Raw genomic sequence first — 27,229 nt, 5'->3', positions numbered from 1 at the left:
CTTACAACCTCATGTTAATCACATTAGTTCAACACTCCCGAGGTCGGGACACCGATTCTGTAGAGGGTAATGCGAGTGTAGCGAAATGCTTGTGCTTCTAGTTCCAACAGTGCAGTATAAGGACCAATGGAACGGTCTAAAATGTGCAAACTCTGTCCACCCGGGGCACCCGGCCATGCGAAACGAACTTGCCCAATCTCTGTGTGTCTGTGATCCTTCTCCTTCCACGTTGCTGCACGTGCATGAGTTCCAGGAAGTGCAAGGGGGAGTGGTTTACAGTTTGTCAGGGAGCAGGGAAGAGTAAACCCCCGTCCTTCTGCTGGAATATGTCTTAGTTTTAAATAACCACTGGAGACAAACATACAGCAAGTCAGCGAACCCCGCACCTTTAACATGTTGAAGTTACAGCCTTTAGATTGATGTGATTTGAAAGACATGATGTTATCCATTAACTTTAGCTGAGGATGTGAACGGTGAGTATAAGTCCACTTGAACACAGCAACACTGTTTTTTTTATCAACACAAAGACAAAGAGGAAGTCAAATATGTTTCGGTGTGCCTTCCGTAGAAACCAAAATAAAAAGGATTTGTGGGCCCCAGAGAGTCCAAGAAAAATTATACTACAGACATTTCAAACTATAGAAAGGGAAGTGGTCTCAATATCTGTTGCATATGTAACGGATGTGAAACGGCTAGCTTAGTTAGCGGTGCGCGCTAAATAGCGTTTCAGTCGGTGACGTCACTTGCTCTGAGACCTTGAAGTAGTAGTTCCCCTTGCTCTGCAAGGGCCGCGGCTTTTGTGGAGCGATGGGTAACGATGGTTCGAGGGTGACTGTTGTTGATGTGTGCAGAGGGTCCCTGGTTCGCGCCCGGGTATGGGCGAGGGGACGGTCTAAAGATATACTGTTACATATAGAGAATACTCCATATACTGTATGCATTAACATTAGCTATTGCATATGGGCACATAATTGTGGAGCATAACTGACTGTTTCCCTAGTAGACAACCAGTGAAGAGAGACGATTTAATGCTGCAGTGTGACCTTTCCTGATGAACAAAATGGAGTCGTCTGAAGACAGTAAGTTAGACCTGGATATGGTCTGAGATACAGTGCATTCAGAAAGTATTCAGACCCCTTGACTTTTCCACAACTACACACAATACCCCATAATGACAAAGCAAAAAACAGGTTTAGACATTTCTGCAAATTTATTACAAATAAAAAATACAGCACCAAGTCAAACGTTTGGACACACCTACTTATTCAAGTTGTTTTCTTTATTTGTACTATTTTCTACATTCTAGAATAAAATAGTGAAGACATCAACTATGAAATAACACATATGGAATCATGTAGTAACCAAAAACTGTTAAACAAATAAAAATACATTTTAGATTTTAGATTCTTCAAAGTAGCCGTTGCCTTTGCCTTGATGACAGCTTTGCACGCTTGAGGCTGTAACCATGGGGTTCTTGGTCACCTCCCTGAATAATGCCCTTCTCCCCCGATTGCGCAGTTTGGCCGGATGGTCATCTCTAGGAAGAGTCTTGGTGGTTCTAAATTTATTCCATTTAAGAGTGATGGAGGCCACTGAGTTATTGGAGACCTTCAATGCTATGGAGATTTTTTTCCCAGATCTGTGCCTTGACACAATCCTATCTCAGAGCTCTACAGACAATTCATTCGACCCTAATGACTTGCTCTGACATGCACTGCCAACTGTGGGACCTTATATAGACAGGTTTGTGCCTTTCCAAATCATGTCCAATCAATTTAACTTACCACAGGTGAACTCCAATCAAGTTATAGAAACATCTCCAGGATGATCAATGGAAACAGGATGCACCTGAGCTCAATTTCGAGTCTCATAGCAAAGGGTCTGAATACTTATGTAAATAAAGTATTTCAGTTTTTTATTTGTAATACATTTGCAAACATTTCTAAAAAAACCTGTCATTGTGGGGTATTGTGTGTAGATTGATGAGGAAAAACATGTTCATCCATTTTAGAATAAGGCTGTAATGTAACAAAATGTGGAAAAAGTCAAGGGGTCTGAATACTTTCCAAATGCACTGAACTATACTAATGTACTACAGTAATGCAGTTAGTCAGATCTATTGCAGTCTAACCTGATTTTATTTTATTTATTTATTATTAAACAACTCATAGACCGACATCGGTTCAATTACTTGAATTCCATTTATTTCGTTTTTGTTTTGTTACATCAACACCCTGCTTCTCTACAAAGAAATCGTATCAAGCACTACAGACATCAAATCAAGAACGACCGGTGGGACGCTGTAGGGAGTTGTGGTTTTCAAAAGTATATTACAAAAAATAGAAATATTCACGCTAGTTCAATGCAGAAAACGTGGTAATGAACTACAATGACCAGAATCCATTGCGCCTATTCTTCCCGGCACACTGACCACATGATAGAGGAATGGACAGAGGGATAGTTCTAGTACCATGACTGATAGTTGTAGCAGTCTTGAAAGAATGCTTTATCTACTTTGAAGAAATACTAAAATAGTGATTTTGTCAGACAGCTCTGCATTATGGGCAATGTGGCAACCAAATGATCATGGGCTACCTTTTTTCACTAGACACGGGAGCTTGGCTCATTGTGGACCAAAGAAACATTGTTAAATGGTTGTCTGGCTGTTACTGCCTGCAGAGATCAGATGAGGACCTTAAAGACATGCTGTGTGTGAATTTTGCAGACAAGCTTTGAGCTGGACGTGTCAAGGTGTGGTTCATACATGCATAATCTATGAGCAGAATTACTGTTTAATCTAAATTATCTGCGAAATCCCTAGGTTGAAAGCGAATGCTGCGCTGCGTAATTTCCCCCCACGTGGGCCAGCCCCCTAGCACTTCGAAATCCAATCAGCGCCTCACCATTTGAGTGACAGCTAGCAAGATGCGCGCACAAAATGCGATGATGCGCGCACACAGCAAATTAAAAGAGAAAGCAATGTGGCTTTCGGGGACCACTTTTAGCTCGTGAGGCTACTTTCAGAACTACTGGCTAAAAAGTATACCAAAGTACTGGACAATAAATAGTAATGTGAATAAATGATGGTTAATAAGTGATAAGCAATAATGGGCTCTTATCTTATCAATGTATTCTTTGTTGTTAGAGACAATGGAATGGTTTCAATGATTTGTCAATTGAATGTTCTCAATATTTGTCTTTTGAAATTCAATTACAAAGCTCTAAAATGATTTCAAGGTCGTATTTCATATTGCATTTAATGTATGAAACCGAAATTGAAAAAAACGAACCAAAACAGACCTCAAATAGCGCTAATCGTTCAGCCCTGGCTGTTTAATATACCACTCCATGTTTCTACTATGTAATGACATTTAAATCAGTGTGGTTTATGTTTTTCAAGCAAGTCTCCTATCTGTGACATTTAAATACAAGCAGTAGCTACAGTACCTACATTACAAGGGGAAACACAGATGTGTCACATGGGGTAAAAAACTGAGTCATCCAGTGGAGGCTTCCGCTCACTACCAGTAATGGAGATGAGAGCAAGTCCAGTGGCAGCCAGAGGGGGGCGATAGAGCATAGCGAAACTACAGTTGGCCGACATTCTGCTTGTTTTCTCATAGACGTCATCATTCGATCTCAATACACTTTTCCGTTCCCAAAACGAGAATTTGTTGCGACGTGACGTTGAGTAGACTTGACTCATTGGCAAACTTTTTTTTTTTTTTTTTGTTCTTGTTCGTTGTTTAAGAAGATGTGCAAATTCAAGTTCTTGCACACGGATACTTGAGAGGGTAGGCGTTCCCTAACGGAAATATGCGTGCAGAAAAGCTCCAATAAGATCTCGCTAGCTTGTGCTTGGCTCTGCCCACCTCCTTGCTTGTTCTGCCCACTCTGTAACAGTGGTTCCCATTGTGAAAGGCCCGTCTGTCCCATCTTGACTTAGATAGACAAATGTTTGGTTCCATCTGGTGGTCCGCTCTTGAACTGAGCAGAATTCTGATAGAATTCTGATAGTGCAGAGCCTTCCCCACTCTGTTTTCGCAATTCCCAGAACAGCACTGTAGCCACTCATTTAACGAAGATAGCAAGATGGTCAACCAAGATGGCACTTTCAATGAATCTGAATAATATAAAACTTGATATTATATCATTTATATCATAATTAAGTTTATATAGAATGTATATTTATTGAGGTGGTTGGTTTAGGGGAGAGACTGTCATCCAATATGTCCCCTCCACAGGTGCTCAGTTCGTGGACAAGTACATGCCCCAGCTCATTCAGAGGGTCACCATGGTGATGCCTATAGCTGATGAGCTGCTAGCTGAAGACATGATCCATGAAGAGATGTACTCCAACATCAGTGCTGCCAGGACTAATCCGAGCAAAATGAGGGAGCTCTTTAAAGCACTCCACTCTGGAGGAAACAAAGTGAAATCTACCTTTCTCTCCACACTGAGGGAGAATGAACCTAATCTGGTCCAGGACTTAGGTAAGTGAAGATGTTTGGCAATTTAGATACATGGGCTGGGATTAGGTCAGGCATTCTTGAAAGCCAACGTTTAAAAAAAAATATATATATATATTAATATTAAGCAAATTTGAAAGATCTATATTTTATAGACCAAATAATCAACTATCTGCTACAGTATCACACAAGGAGAAAGCGGGCCACCATCTGGTGTTTCCCCTGAAAGAGGTCGGTTTAGATATAGGTACAACTCAGTGGAGGCTGCTGAGGGGAGAACGGAGCATACTAATGGCTGGAATGGAGTCAATGGATTGGTATCAACATGGTTTTCATGTGTTTGATACCATTCGCTCCATTCCATCCATTGTACTCCATTCCTGACATTATTATGAGCCGTCCTCCCCTCAGCAGCCTCCACTGGTACAACTGTCCCAGGGTCCCAGTTAGAGGTCGGAAATTACCAGTAGGAGACATGGATTCAATCCACACTTTATTACTACACAACTAACAGACACGCACACACACACACACACACACACACACACACACACACACACACACACACACACACACACACACACACACACACACACACACACACACACACACACACACACACACACACACACATCAAACAAGAGGAAGGGACTAGTGGAAGTGATAGTGTTTTCTGTAGAACAGAAGAAACAGGCAATTACTCCAGAGTACTAGCCATGTAAGGCTATACAAAACAGAATGGCAATGATGTAAAATATGCATAGCAGCAATGGGATAGCAATGAGCTAGCATCATAGAGATAGCTAGAGGACTCATCTTTGTATCTGTGCGTTATAACGTCTGTGACAGCACGGGTAGTACCATTCTCCATTTTGAAGTAGTATATATATGTTTTAAATGTTGGAAGCACTCAATGTCGCTGCCAATGCTAATAAAGCCCTTTGGCCACTAGAGGCCTCTATCATTCTCTATGGCTAGCACACAATAGGAAGCTAGTGTGCTAACAGTATTATCTCGTAATAGGCATACAGCACTCTATGGCTAGTAGGCTAACACACTACATAGCAGTAATGATTATACCATATTGTATAAATGGGCTAGGATAGCATTTGAGGTATAAACATGATACAATTAGCAGCTAGCATGCTAGGCTAGTTGGCCACAGGCTGTGGGTTGGCATACAGTATAAACAGGCAATAGCTGGAGGCTAGCACGCTAAGCTAGGTTACAGGCTAGTAGCCCTCAAGCTATTGGCTGGCATAGGGAGCTGAATAACCCCTATGCACAGTACAGTTAGCAGTTAGTGGGGCTAATGGTTAGAAGTAGCATGCTAGGATGTAAACAATGACGTCAATGGTCGGCCATATTGGTTGTGTAATATACAACTATTGGCTTGTAGCCATCTTGGCCCATAGTAAGTTACGGGGACAGAGTGTACCACATGTAGCCACACATAAACTATGCCAAAAGGGCCAGATAACCAGGGTATGCTGCATGATATTGCAACATGTAAACACCTGAGTAAGCATGTATAAGCACAGTTACATGATGTGGTACTGTGGAATATGCTATTCAAAGCTGTTAGGGCGGCAGGTAGCCTAGTGGTTAGAGCGTTGGACTTGCAACCGGAAGCTTGCAAGATTGAATCCCCGAGCTGTCAAGGTAAAAAAAAAAAAAAAATGCCACTCTGCCCTGAACAAGGCGGTTAACTCACTGTTCCTCGGCTTTCATTGAAAATAAGAAGTTGCTCTCAACTGACATACCTAAATAAAGGTAAAATGACATAGTAACAATGAGGCTATTACATAGAAATACACAGATGAACCCTAACAAAGTCTACTTACATAGTTAGCCAGATTTTCTACACACCACATAAAGGAGCAACCTCCTAATTAAAACACAGATGACCTTGGGACACATCTTTTAGGAGTCAGTGTTTGAAGAAAAATTTTCCTTAAAGTCACAGAGGGCTATTAAAAGAAACTTCTTAATATCATTTTACAGTGAATATCATTTTTGTTTGAAGTTTAAGTGTTTAAACTTTGATCAGTTTCTCAGGACGGGCATTTCCTGGCAGAATGCAGATTTGGGAAATGTACAGTATTTCAAATATTTGGAAAATGACAAAAACAAGTCATTGCTCTTACAAAATTCCCCCTATATGTAATTGTATTCATTAATTACAGATTTTTTTTCTCCCATCTATAAATTAATGTTTCATTACATGACAAGGATTGTCCGAACTGTCAAGAATACCTGACATACTGATGTTTCTTTGTGGAAACACTGAAATGTGTCAAGTGAAACAATGCCCAACCTAACTGTTGCGTGATAACGTTTTCAATAAATTATAAAGATGCAAAGATTAGCGCTATCTTGTGAGAAGGTTTACGTGATATGTATTTGTCAATCATTTATATAGAATGCAGTGGCAAACAAAGAGGTGAACCAGGTAGGCAATGTTTTTTTTCTCACCTTTTTAATGACTTACATTTCTTATAATGTTATATGATTTCAATAATTATACAACAGAAACACTTTTGTAAAATTATGAATTGACTTTCTGTTATTGTGTCAATGTGTAGAGAACAAAAGCACAATAAGCCTAAAGTACAAGGAATTCATCAGAGGTGAATATGCCACAGTGCAGGAGTACAACTCTCTCCCTGGAGAACATGTGAAGCTAGATGATCGCTACACTGAGCCCCTAATCATCCAGAAACACCGCCAGCAGAGAGAGAGAGAGGAGGAGATCCGCTCCAGAGGACAGAACTTTTATCAAGTCATGGACCAGAGGGACAGCGAGACCTACAAGAGTACCAAAGTGGAGAGGCTGTTTGATCCAGACGAGCACGGAGACATTCAGAGAACAGTGATACTGCAGGGCCACTCTGGAACTGGCAAGTCATTTACCAGTCAGAAGATCATGTCTGACTGGGCCTTTGGAAGACTTTACGAAGACCAATTTGACTTAGTTTTTCACCTGAGGTGCAAAGAACTAAACCAGGCCACTGGGAGAAAAAGTCTGATGGATCTGCTTAACTACGATCAGAGTTCATCATCAATGATCAAGCAGGTCCTTCACCAGTCTCCTGAGAGGGTTCTCTTCCTGGTAGACGGCTTTGATGAGCTCAAATTCTCACTTGATGTACCTAAAGACTCCCTTCCCAGGGACCCATGGACACAATGCTCCCCCGAAGTGACACTGAGTGGCCTGATACGGAAACAGATATTGCACGAGTCCTTCCTGCTTGTTACCACCAGATCCACAGCGTTGGACAAACTAAAAGAAGTGGTCAAACAACCAGTGAGATACGCTGAGATATTGGGCTTTTCTAAAGAGGGGGTGGAGGAATACTTCAATAGATTCTTCAAGAAGAAGCAACACTCACAGCAAGCCTTTGACTCTGTGAGAAAAAATGAAACCCTTTTCACCGCATGTTTCATTCCAGTCATCTGCTGGATCATTTGCACAGTTTATAGGGAGCAGTTTGATGAAGGCACAGAGATGATACAATCGCTGGAGACCACCACCTCCATCTTTGTTGAATTTGTTGCCACGCTGTTGAAGCACCACTGTCAGGATTTGGGTCAGTCAGCTCTTACTATCCTCCAAGGACTAGGCAAGCTGGCAGAAAAGGGAATGGAAGAGCAGCAAGTCTTATTTGACCATGATAGTGTGTCACAGACAGTGTCAGATCCTTCCAAAGTCCCCTTCTTGTGTAAGTTTCTCCAAAAGAAAAGAGTAAGTCAGACCACTATGTACAGCTTCATGCACCTCAGCTTCCAGGAGTTTTTCACAGCCCTCTCATACATGTTACTGGGTGATGAGGAAGCTCAGGAGAAAGTTAGAGAGCTACTTTCCAAGGTTCGACGTGGAAAAGAAAACAGTCACCTGCTACCCATAGTTCAATTTCTCTTCGGCATCGCAAACAAGGAAGTGGGAAAACGGCTCGAGGATAAAAAATACATCTCTTGTTCTCAAGGAATCTGGACCCAGCTCAAACATTTTATTCTGGAAGTCATTGACAAAGAGAAGGAGGATCGAAACGCCATTGATTATCACATTTCATCAATGTGGCTTTTTGCGTTTCACTGTCTATATGAACTACACGTAGATGATTTTGTAAAGAAAGCCATGAATACATACACAGAATTTAATCTGACTCACATTCCCCTGACAAAAACAGACTGTTGGGTGCTGAAGTACTGCTTTCAGCATTGCGAGTGCATCCAAAGACTCATTCTCAACTGGTGCAAGTTATCTGCAGAGAAGATAAAAATCCTTCTGCCAGCATTGGAAAAATGTCAACATCTCGAGTGAGTATATTTGCATTTCCCTTTCTCACCCTAGAACAAGGCTGATTTTCATGCATAAAATAATATATACAGTATATATTTCCCCAAATGTTATTTAAATTAATTACAGTAATAATAACTGGTTGATGCTTAATATAATGTTTCTTTCATAAAAAAGGTTATTTGGACATAGATATTTGTTTTAATTTAAACTCTTGAATTAATTATTTATGTAATTTTTGTCACTTAATTGTTTCTGGTATTTGTTTTTGTAGGTTGCAGGTGGACGATCTAGCCGATGATGATTTAGATGGTCTGTTGACAGCGCTGGGAGAAGGAAAGAGTTTGGAGCTGGAGTAAGAATCACATGATCTTTACTGTAACATCATACCTTATTTGTCATCTATCAAATTCTTGCTGTTAAATATATCTCTACCTGAGTTACAGGGCATTCGGGAAGTATTCAGACCCATTGACGTTTTCCACATTTAGTTTACGTTACAGCCTTATTCTAACATTTTTTAAAACGTTTTTTCCCTCTTCAATCTACACACAAGTCGAGGGGTTCTGAATACTTTCAGAGTGCACTTACATTATATTAATGAGAGTTACTTTAGCCTACCACATATTTTTTGTTGTTTTTTTAAATAGTGTTTTCTGTGCCTCACGCCAAATTGTACTGTATTTTTCAGTCTGACAGAGAACAACTTCTCGGATGAGAAAGTGCAGGACTTGCTTGTTGCTCTCACTAAACACAAACCCAGAAACATTGACATTGGAGTGAAGTCCATCACCAGCAATACAGCTGACAAATTCATGTTCCTCATCAATAAGGCACATGCAGACTTGGAAAGCATAGGGTAAGTAACTTTTCATTTAGCTTCCAACCAACCTGTAATATATAACACAATGTTTCCTCGAATAACAATTAGGAAACTAACATGGAACATACATGGTAAATGCATAATGTCTGTTACAAAAAGGGTTAATTCATTAACATGTAGGTAATGCAGAAGTGAACATAAATACACAATTGATTAAAAACAAAGGCATTTTATATAGTCTGTGATAAAAAAGGGTTAAGTCTGAACAGGTTATACTGACACTATATTGGAATTGTAAAATACCCACGACAGTGTTTAAATCTTCACTTTTCTGTTCACAACACCAAAAGAGAAGGTTCCTAATTCTGCACAAAATTGTGTGCAAACAGCAGTTGCTACATCGTCTTTTGGACTTCTAAATGAATGACATGTACCCATTGATTCTTGAAGAATATACAGTGGGGCAAAAATGTATTTAGTCAGCCACCAATTGTGCAAGTTCTCCCACTTAAAAATATGAGAGAGGCCTGTAATTTTGATCATAGGTACACTTCAACTATGACAGACAAAATGAGAAAAAAAAATCCAGAAAATCACATTGTAGGATTTGTAATGAATTTATTAGCAAATTATGGTGGAAAATAAGTAATTCTTTGAATTTGAGAGTTGTTAAATTTCTCCAGCTCCATCCCTCAGCTTTTTACCAAACCAGGGTGCAGAGTCCGCTTTGTTAATTGTTATCAACTGCTGACTGCCACTTTCACGGTAGGGTTCCCAGTCCCCTGCAAGGTGTTGCACTACACTTGATTAAGTGGTGTTACAACACACCATGTCATGTTTAAAAACAACCCAAGATGATGTGTTTCAGTACTCCAGCAAAGTTAAGGTTTTGTCAGGTTTGTGTTGGTGGCAGCTTAGCTACCACTAGTTTTGGGTGTTCGTTACAAAGCGCTTAATTTCAACAGTGTATCAACAGTGTACCACATCTTGTAAATATTTAGACTAGACTTGGAGAGTCAGAAACCCAAGATTTGAGTTAGCAGTAGTTACTTAGGACTAGTAATCTTAACATTAGTACACTAGTAAGTAATCTTAACACCCAATTGACAAAAAAAAAGGGAATTGTGGGAACCCTGTTATTCATTGTCACACTGGACCATTTCAGTCTGTGCGGAGTCACACTGGCACTGGTCTGCAGAAGTTTGACATTTTGGGGGTTGAATTCAACCCGTGATTGGACACAATATAAAACATGGCCATAATAATGTTAATTAAGTAGCCTCTTAACAGTATGATATGTTACTGTTTCAGGCTTCATTGTTGTGAGAATGTTACATTGGAAGCCAATCTACAGAAAAATGGAGTCAATGGGTGAGCTTCTTCTACATTGTCTCAGTAGAAAGGTGCATTTGATTGATGTTGCATGCGGTACAGTTGTAAAAATTATATATATTTTTTTGAGTGTAGATGTCTTGTCGATCAAAATATTAATGTAATAATTCAACCATCTCTTGCCTGTGAAGGACTCTCCAAATTTCTCTTTGGTTAAAAGTGTCTGACATGAAAATGATCTGTGACTGTATCAGGGCATCTGGCTACAGTTTGAGTGAAATAGAGTAAGTACAATTTATCATCTCTAATACTACATATAACACATTTTACAGTGGATATCTTTAATTTATTGTCCATGTTAAGGAAGTGGTTTGGTGAAGCACACTCAAGAGACGAGTAACCTTGTCTAAGACCTGAAGAGTTGCAATGGCTCCCAATGCTTAGTGCTTACTGTAGACTTAAGCTCAGCAGGCTAACACAGTCTTGTGATGCCCAGGAGACCTAGCTTCGATCCCAAATGGCTATATACACACGGTTGTAGAGTAGCAATGTTATTTTATTGTTGTACTCCAGTTCATCTATGACATCGCAATAGGTAACACTCTATTTGACACCTAGCATCATAACGTGTCATGACATGGTCATAACACTGCCGTGACCCATATATTTAGACCTGTTGTGACATACAGTATATTGCGTTGTTTTATGGCTGGTCATGACACCTACATAAGAGTGTCAAAACCCACAAAATCTATCACACAAGGCAGACCCATTCTATTACACCACACTATGTTTACGTAATATAACATTTTCTGAAATGGACCATGTTAAATGATCATTGTAATTGAGCACACATTGATGTCAGACATGTATCTACGCGAATGCTTTGTTGCTGATGCAAGAGCAGATTTTCAGGGGCAGGACAAGACACTGTCTTTGGCTGTGTCTAGACCTAACAGTTAATGCAGTTTTTGTATTCTGATCACGGAATTCAAAACACATCATGCGTCTAGGTTTAAATGTGTCCACCATGTCCACATTGTGTTCCCTTTGGCCACAACTTGACACAACAACAACTTGATGGCAGTAGCTAACTAGTGTAGCTAACTGGCCAGCTAGCCCCTGTAGCTAGTCAGCAAGCTAGCAAGCAAAGCTGAAGGGATTGCAAACGGATTAGCATAACTTGTTTTCAAAATGTCTTTCAGGCCAGAAAACACATTCCCCACACACTAGGAAAGCATTTCCTCCAAAGTTATAATGAAGGTGATTCTCCGTCCCAAAACACAAGTTTTCTGGAGACTTGTGGGCAGAGTGCTGATGACATTGCCCACTGTATGGGCTTTCAATAGCCTGATTGCTTCCAGACTGAGGAGAAATTCACACACAATGCGTTGCTGACCACCTCCTGTCGTTTCAATGTGATCTTCGTAAGTCTCATGTAAGAGTCAGGTGTAAACATTGGTGACTGACATAATGGGCATGTACGTGATAGGCCTTTCTGGTTTATATCCTTGTGATGGTAATAATTCTTATTGACAGTGTAATAAAGTGTATTTTCTTAATCCAGGTAAATTGACAGAGGAAAGTCCAAAAAATTGACTCCAGTCACCCAAGTCATAGACTGTTTTCTCTGCTACCGCATGGCAAGTGGTACCGGAGCGCCAAGTCTAGGACCAAAAGGCTCCTTAACAGCTTCTAACCCCCCAAGCCATAAGACTGCTGAACAACTAATCAAATGTCCACCAAACTATTTACATTGACCCCCTCCTCCATTTGTTTTGTACACTGCTGCTACTCGCTGTGTATTATCTATGCATAGTCACTTCACCCCTACCTACATGTACAAATTACCTCGACTAACCTGTACCTCCGCACATGGACTAGGTACCCCCTGTATGTAGCCTCCACATTGACTAGGTACCCCCTGTATGTAGCCTCCACATGGACTAGGTACCCCCTGTATATAGCCTCCACATGGACTAGGTACCCCCTGTATGTAGCCTCCACATGGACTAGGTACCCCCTGTATGTAGCCTCCACATGGACTAGGTACCCCCTGTATACAGCCTCCACATGGACTAGGTACCCCCTGTATGTAGCCTCCACATGGACTAGGTACCCCCTGTATGTAGCCTCCACATGGACTAGGTACCCCCTGTATGTAGCCTCCACATGGACTAGGTACCCCCTGTATACAGCCTCCACATTGACTAGGTACCCCCTGTATGTAGCCTCCACATGGACTAGGTACCCCCTGTATGTAGCCTCCACATGGACTAGGTACCCCTTGTATGTAGCCTCCACATGGACTAGGTACCCCCTGTATACAGCCTCCACATGGACTAGGTACCCCCTGTATGTAGCCTCCACATGGACTAGGTACCCCCTGTATGTAGCCTCCACATGGACTAAGTACCCCCTGTATATAGCCTCCACATGGACTAGGTACCCCCTGTATGTAGCCTCCACATGGACTAGGTACCCCCTGTATGTGGCCTCCACATGGACTAGGTACCCCCTGTATGTAGCCTCCACATGGACTAGGTACCCACTTTATATAGCCTCCACATGGACTAGGTACCCCCTGTATGTAGCCTCCACATGGACTAGGTACCCCCTGTATGTAGCCTCCACATGGACTAGGTACCCCCTGTATACAGCCTCCACATTGACTAGGTACCCCCTGTATGTAGCCTCCACATGGACTAGGTACCCCCTGTATGTAGCCTCCACATGGACTAGGTACCCCCTGTATGTAGCCTCCACATGGGCTAGGTGCCCCCTGTATATAGTCTCCACATGGACTAGGTACCCCCTGTATACAGCCTCCACATGGACTAGGTACCCCCTGTATGTAGCCTCCACATGGACTAGGTACCCCCTGTATATAGCCTCCACATGGACTAGGTACCCCCTGTATATAGCCTCCACATGGACTAGGTACCCCCTGTATATAGCCTCCACATGGACTAGGTACCCCCTGTATATAGCCTCCACATGGACTAGGTACCCCCTGTATGTAGCCTCCACATGGACTAGGTACCCCCTGTATGTAGCCTCCACATGGACTAGGTACCCCCTGTATACAGCCTCCACATGGACTAGGTACCCCCTGTATGTAGCCTCCACATGGACTAGGTACCCCCTGTATGTAGCCTCCACATGGACTAGGTACCCCCTGTATATAGCCTCCACATGGACTAGGTACCCCCTGTATATAGCCTCCACATGGACTAGGTACCCCCTGTATATAGCCTCCACATGGACTAGGTACCCCCTGTATGTAGCCTCCACATGGACTAGGTACCCCCTGTATATAGCCTCCACATGGACTAGGGACCCCCTGTATGTAGCCTCCACATGGACTAGGTACCCCCTGTATACAGCCTCCACATGGACTAGGTACCCCCTGTATGTAGCCTCCACATGGACTAGGTACCCCCTGTATGTAGCCTCCACATGGACTAAGTACCCCCTGTATATAGCCTCCACATGGACTAGGTACCCCCTGTATGTAGCCTCCACATGGACTAGGTACCCCCTGTATGTAGCCTCCACATGGACTAGGTACCCCCTGTATGTAGCCTCCACATGGACTAGGTACCCACTTTATATAGCCTCCACATGGACTAGGTACCCCCTGTATGTAGCCTCCACATGGACTAGGTACCCCCTGTATGTAGCCTCCACATGGACTAGGTACCCCCTGTATACAGCCTCCACATGGACTAGGTACCCCCTGTATGTAGCCTCCACATGGACTAGGTACCCCCTGTATATAGCCTCCACATGGACTAGGTACCCCCTGTATGTAGCCTCCACATGGACTAGGTACCCCCTGTATGTAGCCTCCACATGGACTAGGTACCCCCTGTATGTAGCCTCCACATGGACTAGGTACCCCCTGTATATAGCCTCCACATGGACTAGGGACCCCCTGTATGTAGCCTCCACATGGACTAGGTACCCCCTGTATACAGCCTCCACATGGACTAGGTACCCCCTGTATGTAGCCTCCACATGGACTAGGTACCCCCTGTATGTAGCCTCCACATGGACTAAGTACCCCCTGTATATAGCCTCCACATTGACTAGGTACCCCCTGTATGTAGCCTCCACATGGACTAGGTACCCCCTGTATGTAGCCTCCACATGGACTAGGTACCCCCTGTATGTAGCCTCCACATGGACTAGGTACCCACTTTATATAGCCTCCACATGGACTAGGTACCCCCTGTATGTAGCCTCCACATGGACTAGGTACCCCCTGTATACAGCCTCCACATGGACTAGGTACCCCCTGTATGTAGCCTCCACATGGACTAGGTACCCCCTGTATATAGCCTCCACATGGACTAGGTACCCCCTGTATGTAGCCTCCACATGGACTAGGTACCCCCTGTATGTAGCCTCCACATGGACTAGGTACCCCCTGTATGTAGCCTCCACATGGACTAGGTACCCCCTGTATATAGTCTCCACATGGACTAGGTACCCCCTGTATACAGCCTCCACATGGACTAGGTACCCCCTGTATGTAGCCTCCACATGGACTAGGTACCCCCTGTATATAGCCTCCACATGGACTAGGTACCCCCTGTATGTAGCCTCCACATGGACTAGGTACCCCCTGTATGAAGCCTCCACATGGACTAGGTACCCCCTGTATGTAGCCTCCACATGGACTAGGTACCCCCTGTATATAGCCTCCACATGGACTAGGTACCCCCTGTATGTAGCCTCCACATGGACTAGGTACCCCCTGTATACAGCCTCCACATGGACTAGGTACCCCCTGTATGTAGCCTCCACATGGACTAGGTACCCCCTGTATATAGCCTCCACATGGACTAGGTACCCCCTGTATGTAGCCTCCACATGGACTAGGTACCCCCTGTATGTAGCCTCCACATGGACTAGGTACCCCCTGTATACAGCCTCCACATGGACTAGGTACCCCCTGTATGTAGCCTCCACATGGACTAGGTACCCCCTGTATGTAGCCTCCACATGGACTAGGTACCCCCTGTATGTAGCCTCCACATGGACTAGGTACCCCCTGTATGTAGCCTCCACATGGACTAGGTACCCCCTGTATGTAGCCTCCACATGGACTAGGTACCCCCTGTATGTAGCCTCCACATGGACTAGGTACCCCCTGTATGTAGCCTCCACATTGACTAGGTACCCCCTGTATATAGCCTCCACATTGACTAGGTACCCCCTGTATGTAGCCTCCACATGGACTAGGTACCCCCTGTATACAGCCTCCACATGGACTAGGTACCCCCTGTATGTAGCCTCCACATGGACTAGGTACCCCCTGTATACAGCCTCCACATGGACTAGGTACCCCCTGTATGTAGCCTCCACATGGACTAGGTACCCCCTGTATACAGCCTCCACATGGACTAAGTACCCCCTGTATATAGCCTCCACATGGACTAGGTACCCCCTGTATGTAGCCTCCACATGGACTAGGTACCCCCTGTATGTAGCCTCCACATGGACTAGGTACCCACTTTATATAGCCTCCACATGGACTAGGTACCCCCTGTATGTAGCCTCCACATGGACTAGGTACCCCCTGTATGTAGCCTCCACATGGACTCGGTACCCCCTGTATACAGCCTCCACATGGACTAGGTACCCCCTGTATGTAGCCTCCACATGGACTAGGTACCCCCTGTATATAGCCTCCACATGGACTAGGTACCCCCTGTATGTAGCCTCCACATGGACTAGGTACCCCCTGTATGTAGCCTCCACATGGACTAGGTACCCCCTGTATGTAGCCTCCACATGGACTAGGTACCCCCTGTATATAGTCTCCACATGGACTAGGTACCCCCTGTATACAGCCTCCACATGGACTAGGTACCCCCTGTATGTAGCCTCCACATGGACTAGGTACCCCCTGTATATAGCCTCCACATGGACTAGGTACCCCCTGTATGTAGCCTCCACATGGACTAGGTACCCCCTGTATGTAGCCTCCACATGGACTAGGTACCCCCTGTATGTAGCCTCCACATGGACTAGGTACCCCCTGTATATAGCCTCCACATGGACTAGGTACCCCCTGTATATAGCCTCCACATGGACTAGGTACCCCCTGTATATAGCTTCCACATGGACTAGGTACCCCCTGTATATAGCCTCCACATGGACTAGGTACCCCCTGTATATAGCCTCCACATGGACTAGGTACCCCCTGTATGTAGCCTCCACATGGACTAGGTACCCCCTGTATGTAGCCTCCACATGGACTAGGTACCCCCTGTATGTAGCCTCCACATGGACTAGGTACCCCCTGTATACAGCCTCCACATGGACTAGGTACCCCCTGTATGTAGCCTCCACATGGACTAGGTACCCCCTGTATGTAGCCTCCACATGGACTAGGTACCCCCTGTATATAGCCTCCACATGGACTAGGTACCCCCTGTATATAGCCTCCACATGGACTAGGTACCCCCTGTATATAGCCTCCACATGGACTAGGTACCCCCTGTATGTAGCCTCCACATGGACTAGGTACCCCCTGTATATAGCCTCCACATGGACTAGGTACCCCCTGTATGTAGCCTCCACATGGACTAGGTACCCCCTGTATGTAGCCTCCACATGGACTAGGTACCCCCTGTATGTAGCCTCCACATGGACTAGGTACCCCCTGTATGTAGCCTCCACATTGACTAGGTACCCCCTGTATATAGCCTCCACATTGACTAGGTACCCCCTGTATGTAGCCTCCACATGGACTAGGTACCCCCTGTATATAGCCTCCACATGGACTAGGTACCCCCTGTATGTAGCCTCCACATGGACTAGGTACCCCCTGTATGTAGCCTCCACATGGACTAGGTACATGTAGCCTCATATTTTATTGTGATATTTTTTATTATTTTTTACTTGAGTTAATTTGGTAAATATTTTCTTAACTCTTGCTGGAGCTGCACTGTTGGTTAAAAGGCTTGTAAGTAAACATTCACGGTCAGGTCCACACATGTTGGTTAAAGGCTTGTAAGTAAGCATTCACGGTAAGGTCTACACATGTTGCATGTGACAAATAATGCTTCATGACAGTGTATTTTCTACAAGTTATTCAAAATACAATGAAAAAAATAAAACCTGTAAAGAATTCATTAAAACAACAACAAAGGATTTAACTCTAAAATCATATTATTTATTGTTTATTGTCTTTTCCCTGCCAAGAAGTTTCCTTTACTTTAACATGTTTGTTTCTGCAGCCTCCATCAAGGTCTTCACCTTCCCCCTGGATACAGCAGATGCGTTACTTTCTCTAAAAACATCCAAGTAAAGAAACAGACATCAGAATAGAGTATGCTACAATGCAACGCCGCTAAAGAAAGCTGAAAACTTCATCCCAAATACACTGAGTATACAGCACATTAAGAACGCAAGCCCTTTCCATTTCTATGATCCCTTAATGATGTCACTTCAATCAGTGTAGATGAAGGGGAGGAGACAGACCTCTCTGGGATGTCCCACCTTGACAACAGCCAGTGAAATTGCAGGGCGCCAAATTTAAACAGAAATCTCATAATTAAAATTCCTCAAACATACAAGTATTATACAACATTTTAAAGACAAACTTCTTGTTAATCCAATCACAGTGTCCGATTTCAAAAAGGGTTTACGGCGAAAGCACACCATGCGATTATGTTAGGACAGCGCCTAGCCACAAAAACCACACAGACATTTTCCAGCCAAGGAGAACTCACAAAAGTCAGAAATAACGATTAAATTAATCACTTACCTTTGATGATCTTCATCTGGTGGCACTCCCAGGACTCCATGTTACACAATAAATGTTCGTTTTGTTCAATAAATTCCCTCTATGTCTAAATACCTCCGTTTTGTTCACGCGCTTAGTTCCGTAATCCAAAGGCACAAAGCGCGCTCACAACATCCAGACAAAAAGTCAAAAAAGTTCCATCAAAGGTCGTAGAAACATGTCAAACAATGTTTATAATCAATCCTTAGGATCTTTTTATCATAAATATTCAATAATATTTCAACCGGACAATACTGTTTTCATTAGAAAGGAAAGAGAACGAACAGCGAGCTCAGGGTCACGCGCGATAAACAACTCATAGCTTTCAGCTGAGCCACTTACTCTGAGTGGTCTTATTCTCTCCCCTTTCACAATAGAAGCCTGATACAACTTCTAAAGACTGTTGACATCTACTGGAAGCATTAGGAAGTGCAATCTGACCCCACAGACACTGGATACTGGATAGGCATTCACTTAAAAAACTACAAACTTTAGAATTCCCACTTCCTGGTTGGATTTTTCTCAGGTTTTCGCCTGCCATATGAGTTTTGTTATACTCACAGACATTATTTTAACAGTTTTGGAAACTTTAGAGTGTTTTCTCTCAAAATCTATCAATATATGCATATCCTAGCTTCTGTGACTGAGTAACAGGCAGTTTACTCTGGGCACGCTTTCATCCAAACTTCCCAATGCTGCCCCCTATCCCAATGAAGTTGTAAAGAAGGATCTTTAAGCCTTGAGACAATTGAGATATGCCTTGTGTATGTGTGCCATTCAGAGGGTGAATGAGCAAGACAAAACATTTAAGTGCCTTTTGAACGGGTTATGGCAGTAGGTGCCAGGCGCACCGGTTTGTGTCAAGAACTGCAACGCTGCTGGGTTTTTCACGCTTAACAGTTTCACATATGTATCAATAATGGTTCACCACCCAAAGGACATCCAGCCAACTTGACACAACTGTGGGAAGCGTTGGAGTCAACATGCGCTTTCGACACCTTGTAGAGTCCATGCCCTGACGAATTGAGGCTGTCCTTGGGCGAAGGGAGGGGGGGGGTTGCAATTCAATATTAGGAAGATGTTCCTAATGTTTGGTATATTATGGCAGTAGCAAACAACACTTTCGCACATTTTCAAATACACTACAATCACGTTTTCTCAACGTTTTCATGACATACTGTAGCTACAGCTAGCTCTCAACTATGCATGTCGCTAGCTAGCTAATAGTTAGCTACCATGTAGTTGGTGTTTGTTTAGCTAACGTTAGCTACGTAACCCTGTCACTAACCCTGTCGATCAGACCAACAGCGTCATTGCTTTTTGGTATAACAGAAGCACATTCATTTCCAAAGAAACTTGCAGCATAGCGTTGCAGAGGCAGTTGCAGTACTTTCTAAATAGTAGAAGAAAGTGAATGTTGAACTGTTGTTACACACATATCAAGTACAACTGTTGGATTACAAGCTGAAATAAGTTTGACTGCAGATTGTATTACGCAGCATTGATGCGATGACACTGTCAGTCTGATCACGGAGCAAAGATGGTGGTGTGCAAAACAACTATGATTTATTGGGGTAACAGTACATCTGATTCACTACATACTGTATACAGTGCTAATTATCCAAACAACTTATAGAACAGGCCTGTGTATTAATACATGAAAACCCAGCTCTGCAAGCATTAGAAGTTCAAAATACGATCGTTGATCAGTGAAACTCTATATTTGGTGATCAACTAATGTATTTTGACATTATAACGCTTGCGGAGCTGGTGAATGGGAGTTTGGACTGAGCTTATTGGGCGTTAGAGAGGTCTCTAATGCACAGTTACTGGTTCAGTGCTGAATTTGCTAGCTAATGTTAGCGGTTAGTATGCAACTGTTAGATACACATTTCATGAAAAGTAACCTTCTAAAATAGATATCATTCTTTTGGTTCATACAGTGGGGCAAAAAAGTATTTAGTCAGCCACCAATTGTGCAAGTTCTCCCACTTAAAAAGATGAGAGAGGCCTGTAATTTTCATCATAGGTACACAACTATGACAGACAAAATGAGAAAACAAATCCAGTAAATCACATTGTAGGATTTTTAATGAATTTATTTGCAAATTATGGTGGAAAATATGCATTCTCACGTAGGTATTCCTCTTGTCCAGATGGGTTAGGGCAGTGTGCGGTGTTGTTGCGATTGCGTCGTCTGTGGACCTATTGGGGCGGTAAACAAATTGGAGTGGGTCTAGGGTGTCAGGTAGGGTGAAGGTGATATGGTCCTTGACTAGTCTCTCAAAGCACTTCATGATGACGGAAGTGAGTGCTACTGGGCAGTAGTCGTTTAGCTCAGTTACCTTAGCTGTCTTGGGAACAGGAACAATGGTGGCCCTCTTGAAGCATGTGGGAACAGCAGACTGGGATAAGGGTGATTGAATATGTCCGTAAACACACCAGCCAGCTGGTCTGCGCATGCTCTGAGGACGTGGCTGGGGATGCCGTCTGGGCCTGCAGCCTTGCGAGGGTTAACACCTTTAAATGTTTTACTCGAGTCAGGCTGCAGTGAAGGAGAGTCCGCAGGTTTTGGTAGCGGGCTGTGTCAGTGGCACTGTATTGTCCTCAAAGCGAGCAAAGAAGTTATTTAGTCTGTCTGGAAGCAAGACATCAATGTCCTCGACGGGGCTGGTTTTCTTTTTGTAATCCGTGATTGACTGTAGACCCTGCCACATACCTCTTGTGTCTGAGCCGTTGAATTGCAACTCTACTTTGTCTCTATACTGATGCTTAGCTTGTTTGATTGCCTTGCGGAGGGAATAGCTACACTGTTTGTATTCGGTCAGGTTTCCGGTCACCTTGCCCTTGTTAAAAGCAGTGGTTCGCGCTTTCAGTTTCGCGCGAATGCTGCCATCAATCCACGGTTTCTGGTTTGGGAATGTTTTAATAGTTGCTGTGGGTACAACATCGCCGATGCACTTTCTACTGAACTCGCTCACCGAATCGGCGTATTCGTCAATGTTGTTGTTGGACGCAATGCGGAACATATCCCAATCCACGTGATCGAAGCAGTCTTGAAGCGTGGAATCAGATTGGTCTGACCAGCGTTGAACAGACCTGAGCGCAGGAGCTTCTTGTTTTAGTTTCTGTCTGTAGGCTGGAAGCAACAAAATGGAGTCGTGGTCAGCTTTTCCGAAAGGAGGGCGGGGGAGGGTCTTATATGCGTCGCGAAAGTTAGAATAACAATGATCCAGGGTTTTACCAGCCCTGGTTGTGCAATCGATATGCTGATAGAATTTAGGGAGTCTTGTTTTCAGATGAACCTTGTTAAAATCCCCTTCTACAATGAATGCAGCCTCAGGATATGTGGTTTCCAGTTTACAAAGAGTCAAATAAAGTTTGTTCAGGGCCATCGATTTGTCTGCTTGCGGGGGAATAAATACGGCTGTGATTATAATCGAAGAGAATTCCCTTGGTAGATAATGTGGTCGACATTTGATTGTGAGGAATTCTAAGTCAGGTGAACAGAAGGACTTGAGTTCCTGTATGTTGTTATGATCACACCACGTCTCGTTAATCATAAGGCATACCAGAAAGATGCTTGTTTCTGTCGGCGCGATGCGTGAAGAAACCAGCTGGCTGCAACGAGTCCGATAGCGTCTCTCGAGTGAGCCATGTTTCCGTGAAGCAAAGAACGTTACAATCTCTGATGTCTCTCTGGAAGGCAACCCTTGCTCGGATTTCATCAACCTTCTTGTCAAGAGACTGGGCATTGGCGAGTAGTATGGTAGGGAGTGGTGCGCGATGTACCCGTCTACGGAGCCTGACCAGAAGACCGCTTCGTTTTCCCCTTTTACGGCGACGTTGTTTAGGTTCGCCGGCTGGGATCCGATCCATTGTCCTGGGTGGAAGGCAAACCACAGGATCCGCTTCGGGAAAGTCATATTCCTGGTCGTAATGATGGTGAATTGACGTTGCTCTTATATTCAGTAGTTCCTCCCGACTGTATGTAATGAAACCTAAGATTACCTGGGGTACCAATATAAGAAATAACACGCAAAAAAAATTCAAAATACTGCATAGTTTCCTAGGAACGCGAAGCGAGGCGGCCATCTCTGTCGGTGCCGGAAGTTAACTTTGTTTGAGGCATTGTGCCCTGTTTGTTTTCTCGTTTGTTGTTTTGTTGGCGTCATTTTATAATAAAAGGAAAATGTACGCTCGCTGTACCACGCTGCACCTTGGTACGCTTCTTTCGACAGCTGTGACAGCCATCTTGGCTTACATGCAAAGTTAGTTAGCTTAGCTGGGTTACACTCATTTGAAGGAGAAAATATCACAGGTTTTTCCACTCGATCAAAACACTTATACATCAAAACTACAAGAAAACTGGCTTCAGATCAAAGTCTACATTGAGACCAAAGAGAGCAAGGGTCTTTAAATGAAAGATCAAGGCATTCTCTCATTTTAACAATAAATTGTCGAGGTATAGCTTGTCCTTGTGTTAAAAATTATGAGGGTAAAACAAAGCGCGAATTAAAAGTATGAATCTCGAAGCATCGTAGCACTATTAGGTGCAAAAACTTGAGTTACCCAGTTGCGGTAGCTTAGTGGTTAGAGGCGGGTAGCTTGGTGGTTAGAGGCGGGTAGCTTAGTGGTTAGAGGCGGGTAGCTTAGTGATTAGAGGCGGGTAGCTTAGTGGTTAGAGGCTGGTAGCCAAGTGGTTAGGGGCGGGTAGCCTAGTGGTTAGAGGCGGGTAGCCTAGTGGATAGAGGCGGGTAGCCTAGTGGTTAGAGGCGGGTAGCCTAGTGGTTAGAGGCGGGTAGCTTAGTGGTTAGAGGCGGGTAGCCTAGTGGTTAGAGGCGGGTAGCCTAGTGGATAGAGGCGGGTAGCCTAGTGGATAGAGGCGGGTAGCCTAGTGGTTAGAGGCAGGTAGCCTAGTGGTTAGAGGCGGGTAGCCTAGTGGTTAGAGGCGGGTAGCTTAGTGGTTAGAGGCGGGTAGCCTAGTGGTTAGAGGCGGGTAGCCTAGTGGTTAGAGGCGGCTAGCCTAGCGGTTAGAGGCCGGTAGCCTAGTGGTTAGAGGCAGGTAGCTTAGTGGGGAGAGGCTGGTAGCTTAGTGGCTAGAGGCGGGTAGCCTAGTTGTTAGAGCGTTGGGTCACTAACCAAAAGGTTGCTGGATCGAATCCCCAAGCTGACAAGGTAAAAATCTGTCATTCTGCCCCTGAGCAAGGTAGTTAACACACTGTTCCCCAGGTGCTGAAAACGTGGATGTCAATTAAGGCAGCCCCCCGCACCTCTCTGATTCCGAGGTTTTGGGTTAAATGCGGAAGACACATTTCAATTGAAGGCATTCAGTTGTACAACTGACTAGGTATCCCCCTTCCCCTAAATAAATATGTTTCTCTTCTCCTGATGATAGCTTGTCTGTGAGCTATGTGGCTGACCTATCAGACACTGACATGGATGACCTGAGTGCAATCATCCACCCTGTAGACAAGTTAAGGTGAGGGAGTTGAGATTATACTTCATAAATATTAGCAAATTTAAAATACCTAACATCTATCATGAACCTTTACATTTGACTTGTGAGTTGCATTACATGTAATTTACAAACCCTTTATCTTTGTCGTGCTGAACTATGCTCAACATACTGTATGTTGCCAGACAGTGAATCATCATGCATTGGTACACATTCATGTGTACAAGATTTAATGAAAATGTATCTTGGATTTCAGGCTCAGGTTTCAACACAAAGATTTATATGGACAGGACGCAGTGAGTGAAGGTTTACACTCCCAGATATCACTCAGAGGGATTGAAATAACCCTCTGTGGCGATCCCGTATTCGACTGGAGAAAATTATTTCAGCTAGTTCACACTCTGGAGCAACAGTAAGAACTTCTGTCCTCAATAAAATCTCACATTCAGACACACACACACACACACACACACACACACACACACACACACACACACACACACACACACACACACACACACACACACACACACACACACACACACACACACACACACACACACACACACACACACACACACACACACGGCCACGTTTCAATCCAAGGTGCTTTATAGGGTACCTCACTAGACAGCTGACAATGCACCTTTCACATGAAGGTAATTTGCATTTGAGTGTTTATCATGAAAGAATGGCTGTAAAATGACCTATAGAAGGACACTGCTCTCTAACGCAATTCGGATTGATTCCGGGCCGTAGTGTATAGGGCTCCCGAGTAGCGCAGCGGTTTAAGGCGCTGCATCTCAGTGCTACAGGTGTCACTACAGACCCTGGTTCGATGCCAGGCTGTATCACAACCGGCCGTGATTGGGAGTCCCATAGGGTAGCGCACAATTGCCCCAGCGTCATCCAGGTTAGGGTTTGGCCGGGGTGGGCCGTCATTGTAAAATAAGACTTTGTTCTTAACTGACTTGTCTCGTTAAATAAAGGACAAATAAATAAATAATTTTACATATCTGCACAACAAACATACACATATGACAATATTTGCTTTACCATGATGAGAGTCTGTGTCTGTCTGTTTGTGTCACATGAATGACCTCTACCAGTCCAGAGTGGGATGAGCATGTTGATGAACTGATCTCGCTGCTACACTCTCAAACCTCTCTGGAAGACATCGGTCTGTTTGTGAGCCGCTTGACAGAGAGGTGTGCTGTCAGCGTAATCCGTCTCAGCCAGGCCTGCCCAAACCTGCGGATGATATCGTGAGTACAACATACTCTCTGTGTCGTCCGTGTCGTCTTTGTTCATATTTGTTTCAGTGTAACTGTTCAACTAATGACTCCTCTATTCTCTTTCTCTCTTAGCCTTCATGTAGTTGAGCAAGGTTTGTTATTGGAGGAGGTATTACATCTCTTACGTGCATCAAAGAGGCGCCCAGATTGCCGGGTACTTGTCGCCGGGTATGGATGTACTGTTTTGTATCGTGTCAGTCAGCTGACATAAACCAAATCATCAGCTGATCTCTTCAGATATACTGTTTTGTATCGTGTCAGTCAGCTGACATAAACCAAATCATCAGCTGATCTCTTCAGATGTACTGTTTTGTATCGTGTCAGTCAGCTGACACAAACCAAATCATCAGCTGATCTCTTCAGATGTACTGTTTTGTATCGTGTCAGTCAGCTGACACAAACCAAATCATCAGCTGATCTCTTCAGATGTACTGTTTTGTATCGTGTCAGTCAGCTGACACAAACCAAATCATCAGCTGATCTCTTCAGATGTACTGTTTTGTATCGTGTCAGTCAGCTGACATAAACCAAATCATCAGCTGATCTCTTCAGATGTACTGTTTTGTATCGTGTCAGTCAGCTGACACAAACCAAATCATCAGCTGATCTCTTCAGATGTACTGTTTTGTATCGTGTCAGTCAGCTGACATAAACCAAATCATCAGCTGATCTCTTCAGATGTACTGTTTTGTATCGTGTCAGTCAGCTGACACAAACCAAATCATCAGCTGATCTCTTCAGATGTACTGTTTTGTATCGTGTCAGTCAGCTGACATAAACCAAATCATCAGCTGATCTCTTCAGATGTACTGTTTTGTATCGTGTCAGTCAGCTGACATAAACCAAATCATCAGCTGATCTCTTCAGATGTACTGTTTTGTATCGTGTCAGTCAGCTGACACAAACCAAATCATCAGCTGATCTCTTCAGATGCGGTGCTAATCATCATTGGTGTGATCCTCTGCAGGTGGAGATGCAGGAAACCTGCTGACCAGTGCACTGGCCGGAAGGACTGGAGTCTCTGTTGTGACGACTCTGTTAGGCTCAATCTACATGGAGAAACATTCACAGAGAATGTGATAAGGCATGGGAAGAAAAGTGACAGGCCTAATTATCACCCTAAGAGTAATAGATGGTGTGTTGTTGCCTAGTGACCACGATGAAGACAACAGAGATGGTATGTTGTTGCCTAGTGACCACGATGAAGACAACAGAGAGGGTGTGTTGTTGCCTAGTGACCACGATGAAGACAACAGAGAGGGTGTGTTGTTGCCTAGTGACCATGATGAAGACAACAGAGATGGTGTGTTGTTGCCTAGTGACCACAATGAAGACAACAGAGAGGATGTGTTGTTGCCTAGTGTCCACGATGAAGACACTAGAGAGGGTGTGTTGTTGCATAGTGACAAGACTTTAGCATATAGACTGCTACACCGCCCAAGGTGAATCAATCCCCCATCATCTCCTCCTCTAGCTCTCTATCTCCCTTCCCTCTCTCTCTGTCTCCCTTCCCTCTCTCTCTGTCACACCCTTACACATGTTTGAATCTGACCTGTGCCAATCATGGTCCATAGGGTTCTGTTAAAAAAATAATAGGGTGCCATTAATCTTACTCTGTCTCTAAAAATGAAATAAGGAGGTTTTATCTTTGTTCTTATGAAAGCTGTGTCTTTTTATTTTTTGTAATACTGTGGAAAAATAATGACATACAATTTGAAAAAATATTGAATAAAAATAAAAATGAAAACACA

General features: G+C 43.7%; 1 protein-coding gene across 5 annotated transcripts; it reads left to right on the top strand.

Annotated features, from left to right (window-relative positions):
* The first annotated feature begins 265 nt into the window (after positions 1-265).
* On the top strand, positions 266-27,229 carry LOC139386631 (NACHT, LRR and PYD domains-containing protein 1 homolog). Of its 5 annotated transcripts, none has more exons than XM_071132368.1 (14): positions 266-473; positions 1,004-1,079; positions 4,245-4,493; positions 6,892-6,921; positions 7,055-8,789; positions 9,044-9,124; positions 9,461-9,628; positions 10,904-10,963; positions 11,116-11,208; positions 24,124-24,207; positions 24,440-24,595; positions 25,293-25,448; positions 25,551-25,646; positions 26,446-27,229. In XM_071132368.1, exons 2-14 carry the CDS (start codon positions 1,052-1,054, stop codon positions 26,627-26,629), a joined length of 3,120 nt encoding a protein of 1,039 aa, XP_070988469.1. In that variant the 5' UTR covers positions 266-473; positions 1,004-1,051; the 3' UTR covers positions 26,630-27,229. The 5 variants fall into 5 exon arrangements, with proteins under 5 accessions (XP_070988469.1, XP_070988471.1, XP_070988470.1 ...); XM_071132369.1 differs by having other exon boundaries at positions 271-473; positions 1,001-1,079; XM_071132370.1 differs by lacking the exon at positions 11,116-11,208 and having other exon boundaries at positions 269-473.

The sequence above is a fragment of the Oncorhynchus clarkii genome, chromosome 28 (assembly GCF_045791955.1).
Source record: "Oncorhynchus clarkii lewisi isolate Uvic-CL-2024 chromosome 28, UVic_Ocla_1.0, whole genome shotgun sequence".
Classification (NCBI taxonomy): Eukaryota; Metazoa; Chordata; class Actinopteri; order Salmoniformes; family Salmonidae; genus Oncorhynchus; species Oncorhynchus clarkii.
This window is presented reverse-complemented; position numbering and strand designations above follow the sequence as displayed.

Coding starts and splice junctions, on each gene's coding strand:
- LOC139386631 (XM_071132368.1), top strand. CDS start 1,052: ATGAACAAAATGGAGTCGTCTGAAGACA. Junction 8,790..9,043: donor GAAAAATGTCAACATCTCGA/GTGAGTATATTT, acceptor TTGTTTTTGTAG/GTTGCAGGTGGACGATCTAG. Junction 25,647..26,445: donor TGCCGGGTACTTGTCGCCGG/GTATGGATGTAC, acceptor GATCCTCTGCAG/GTGGAGATGCAGGAAACCTG.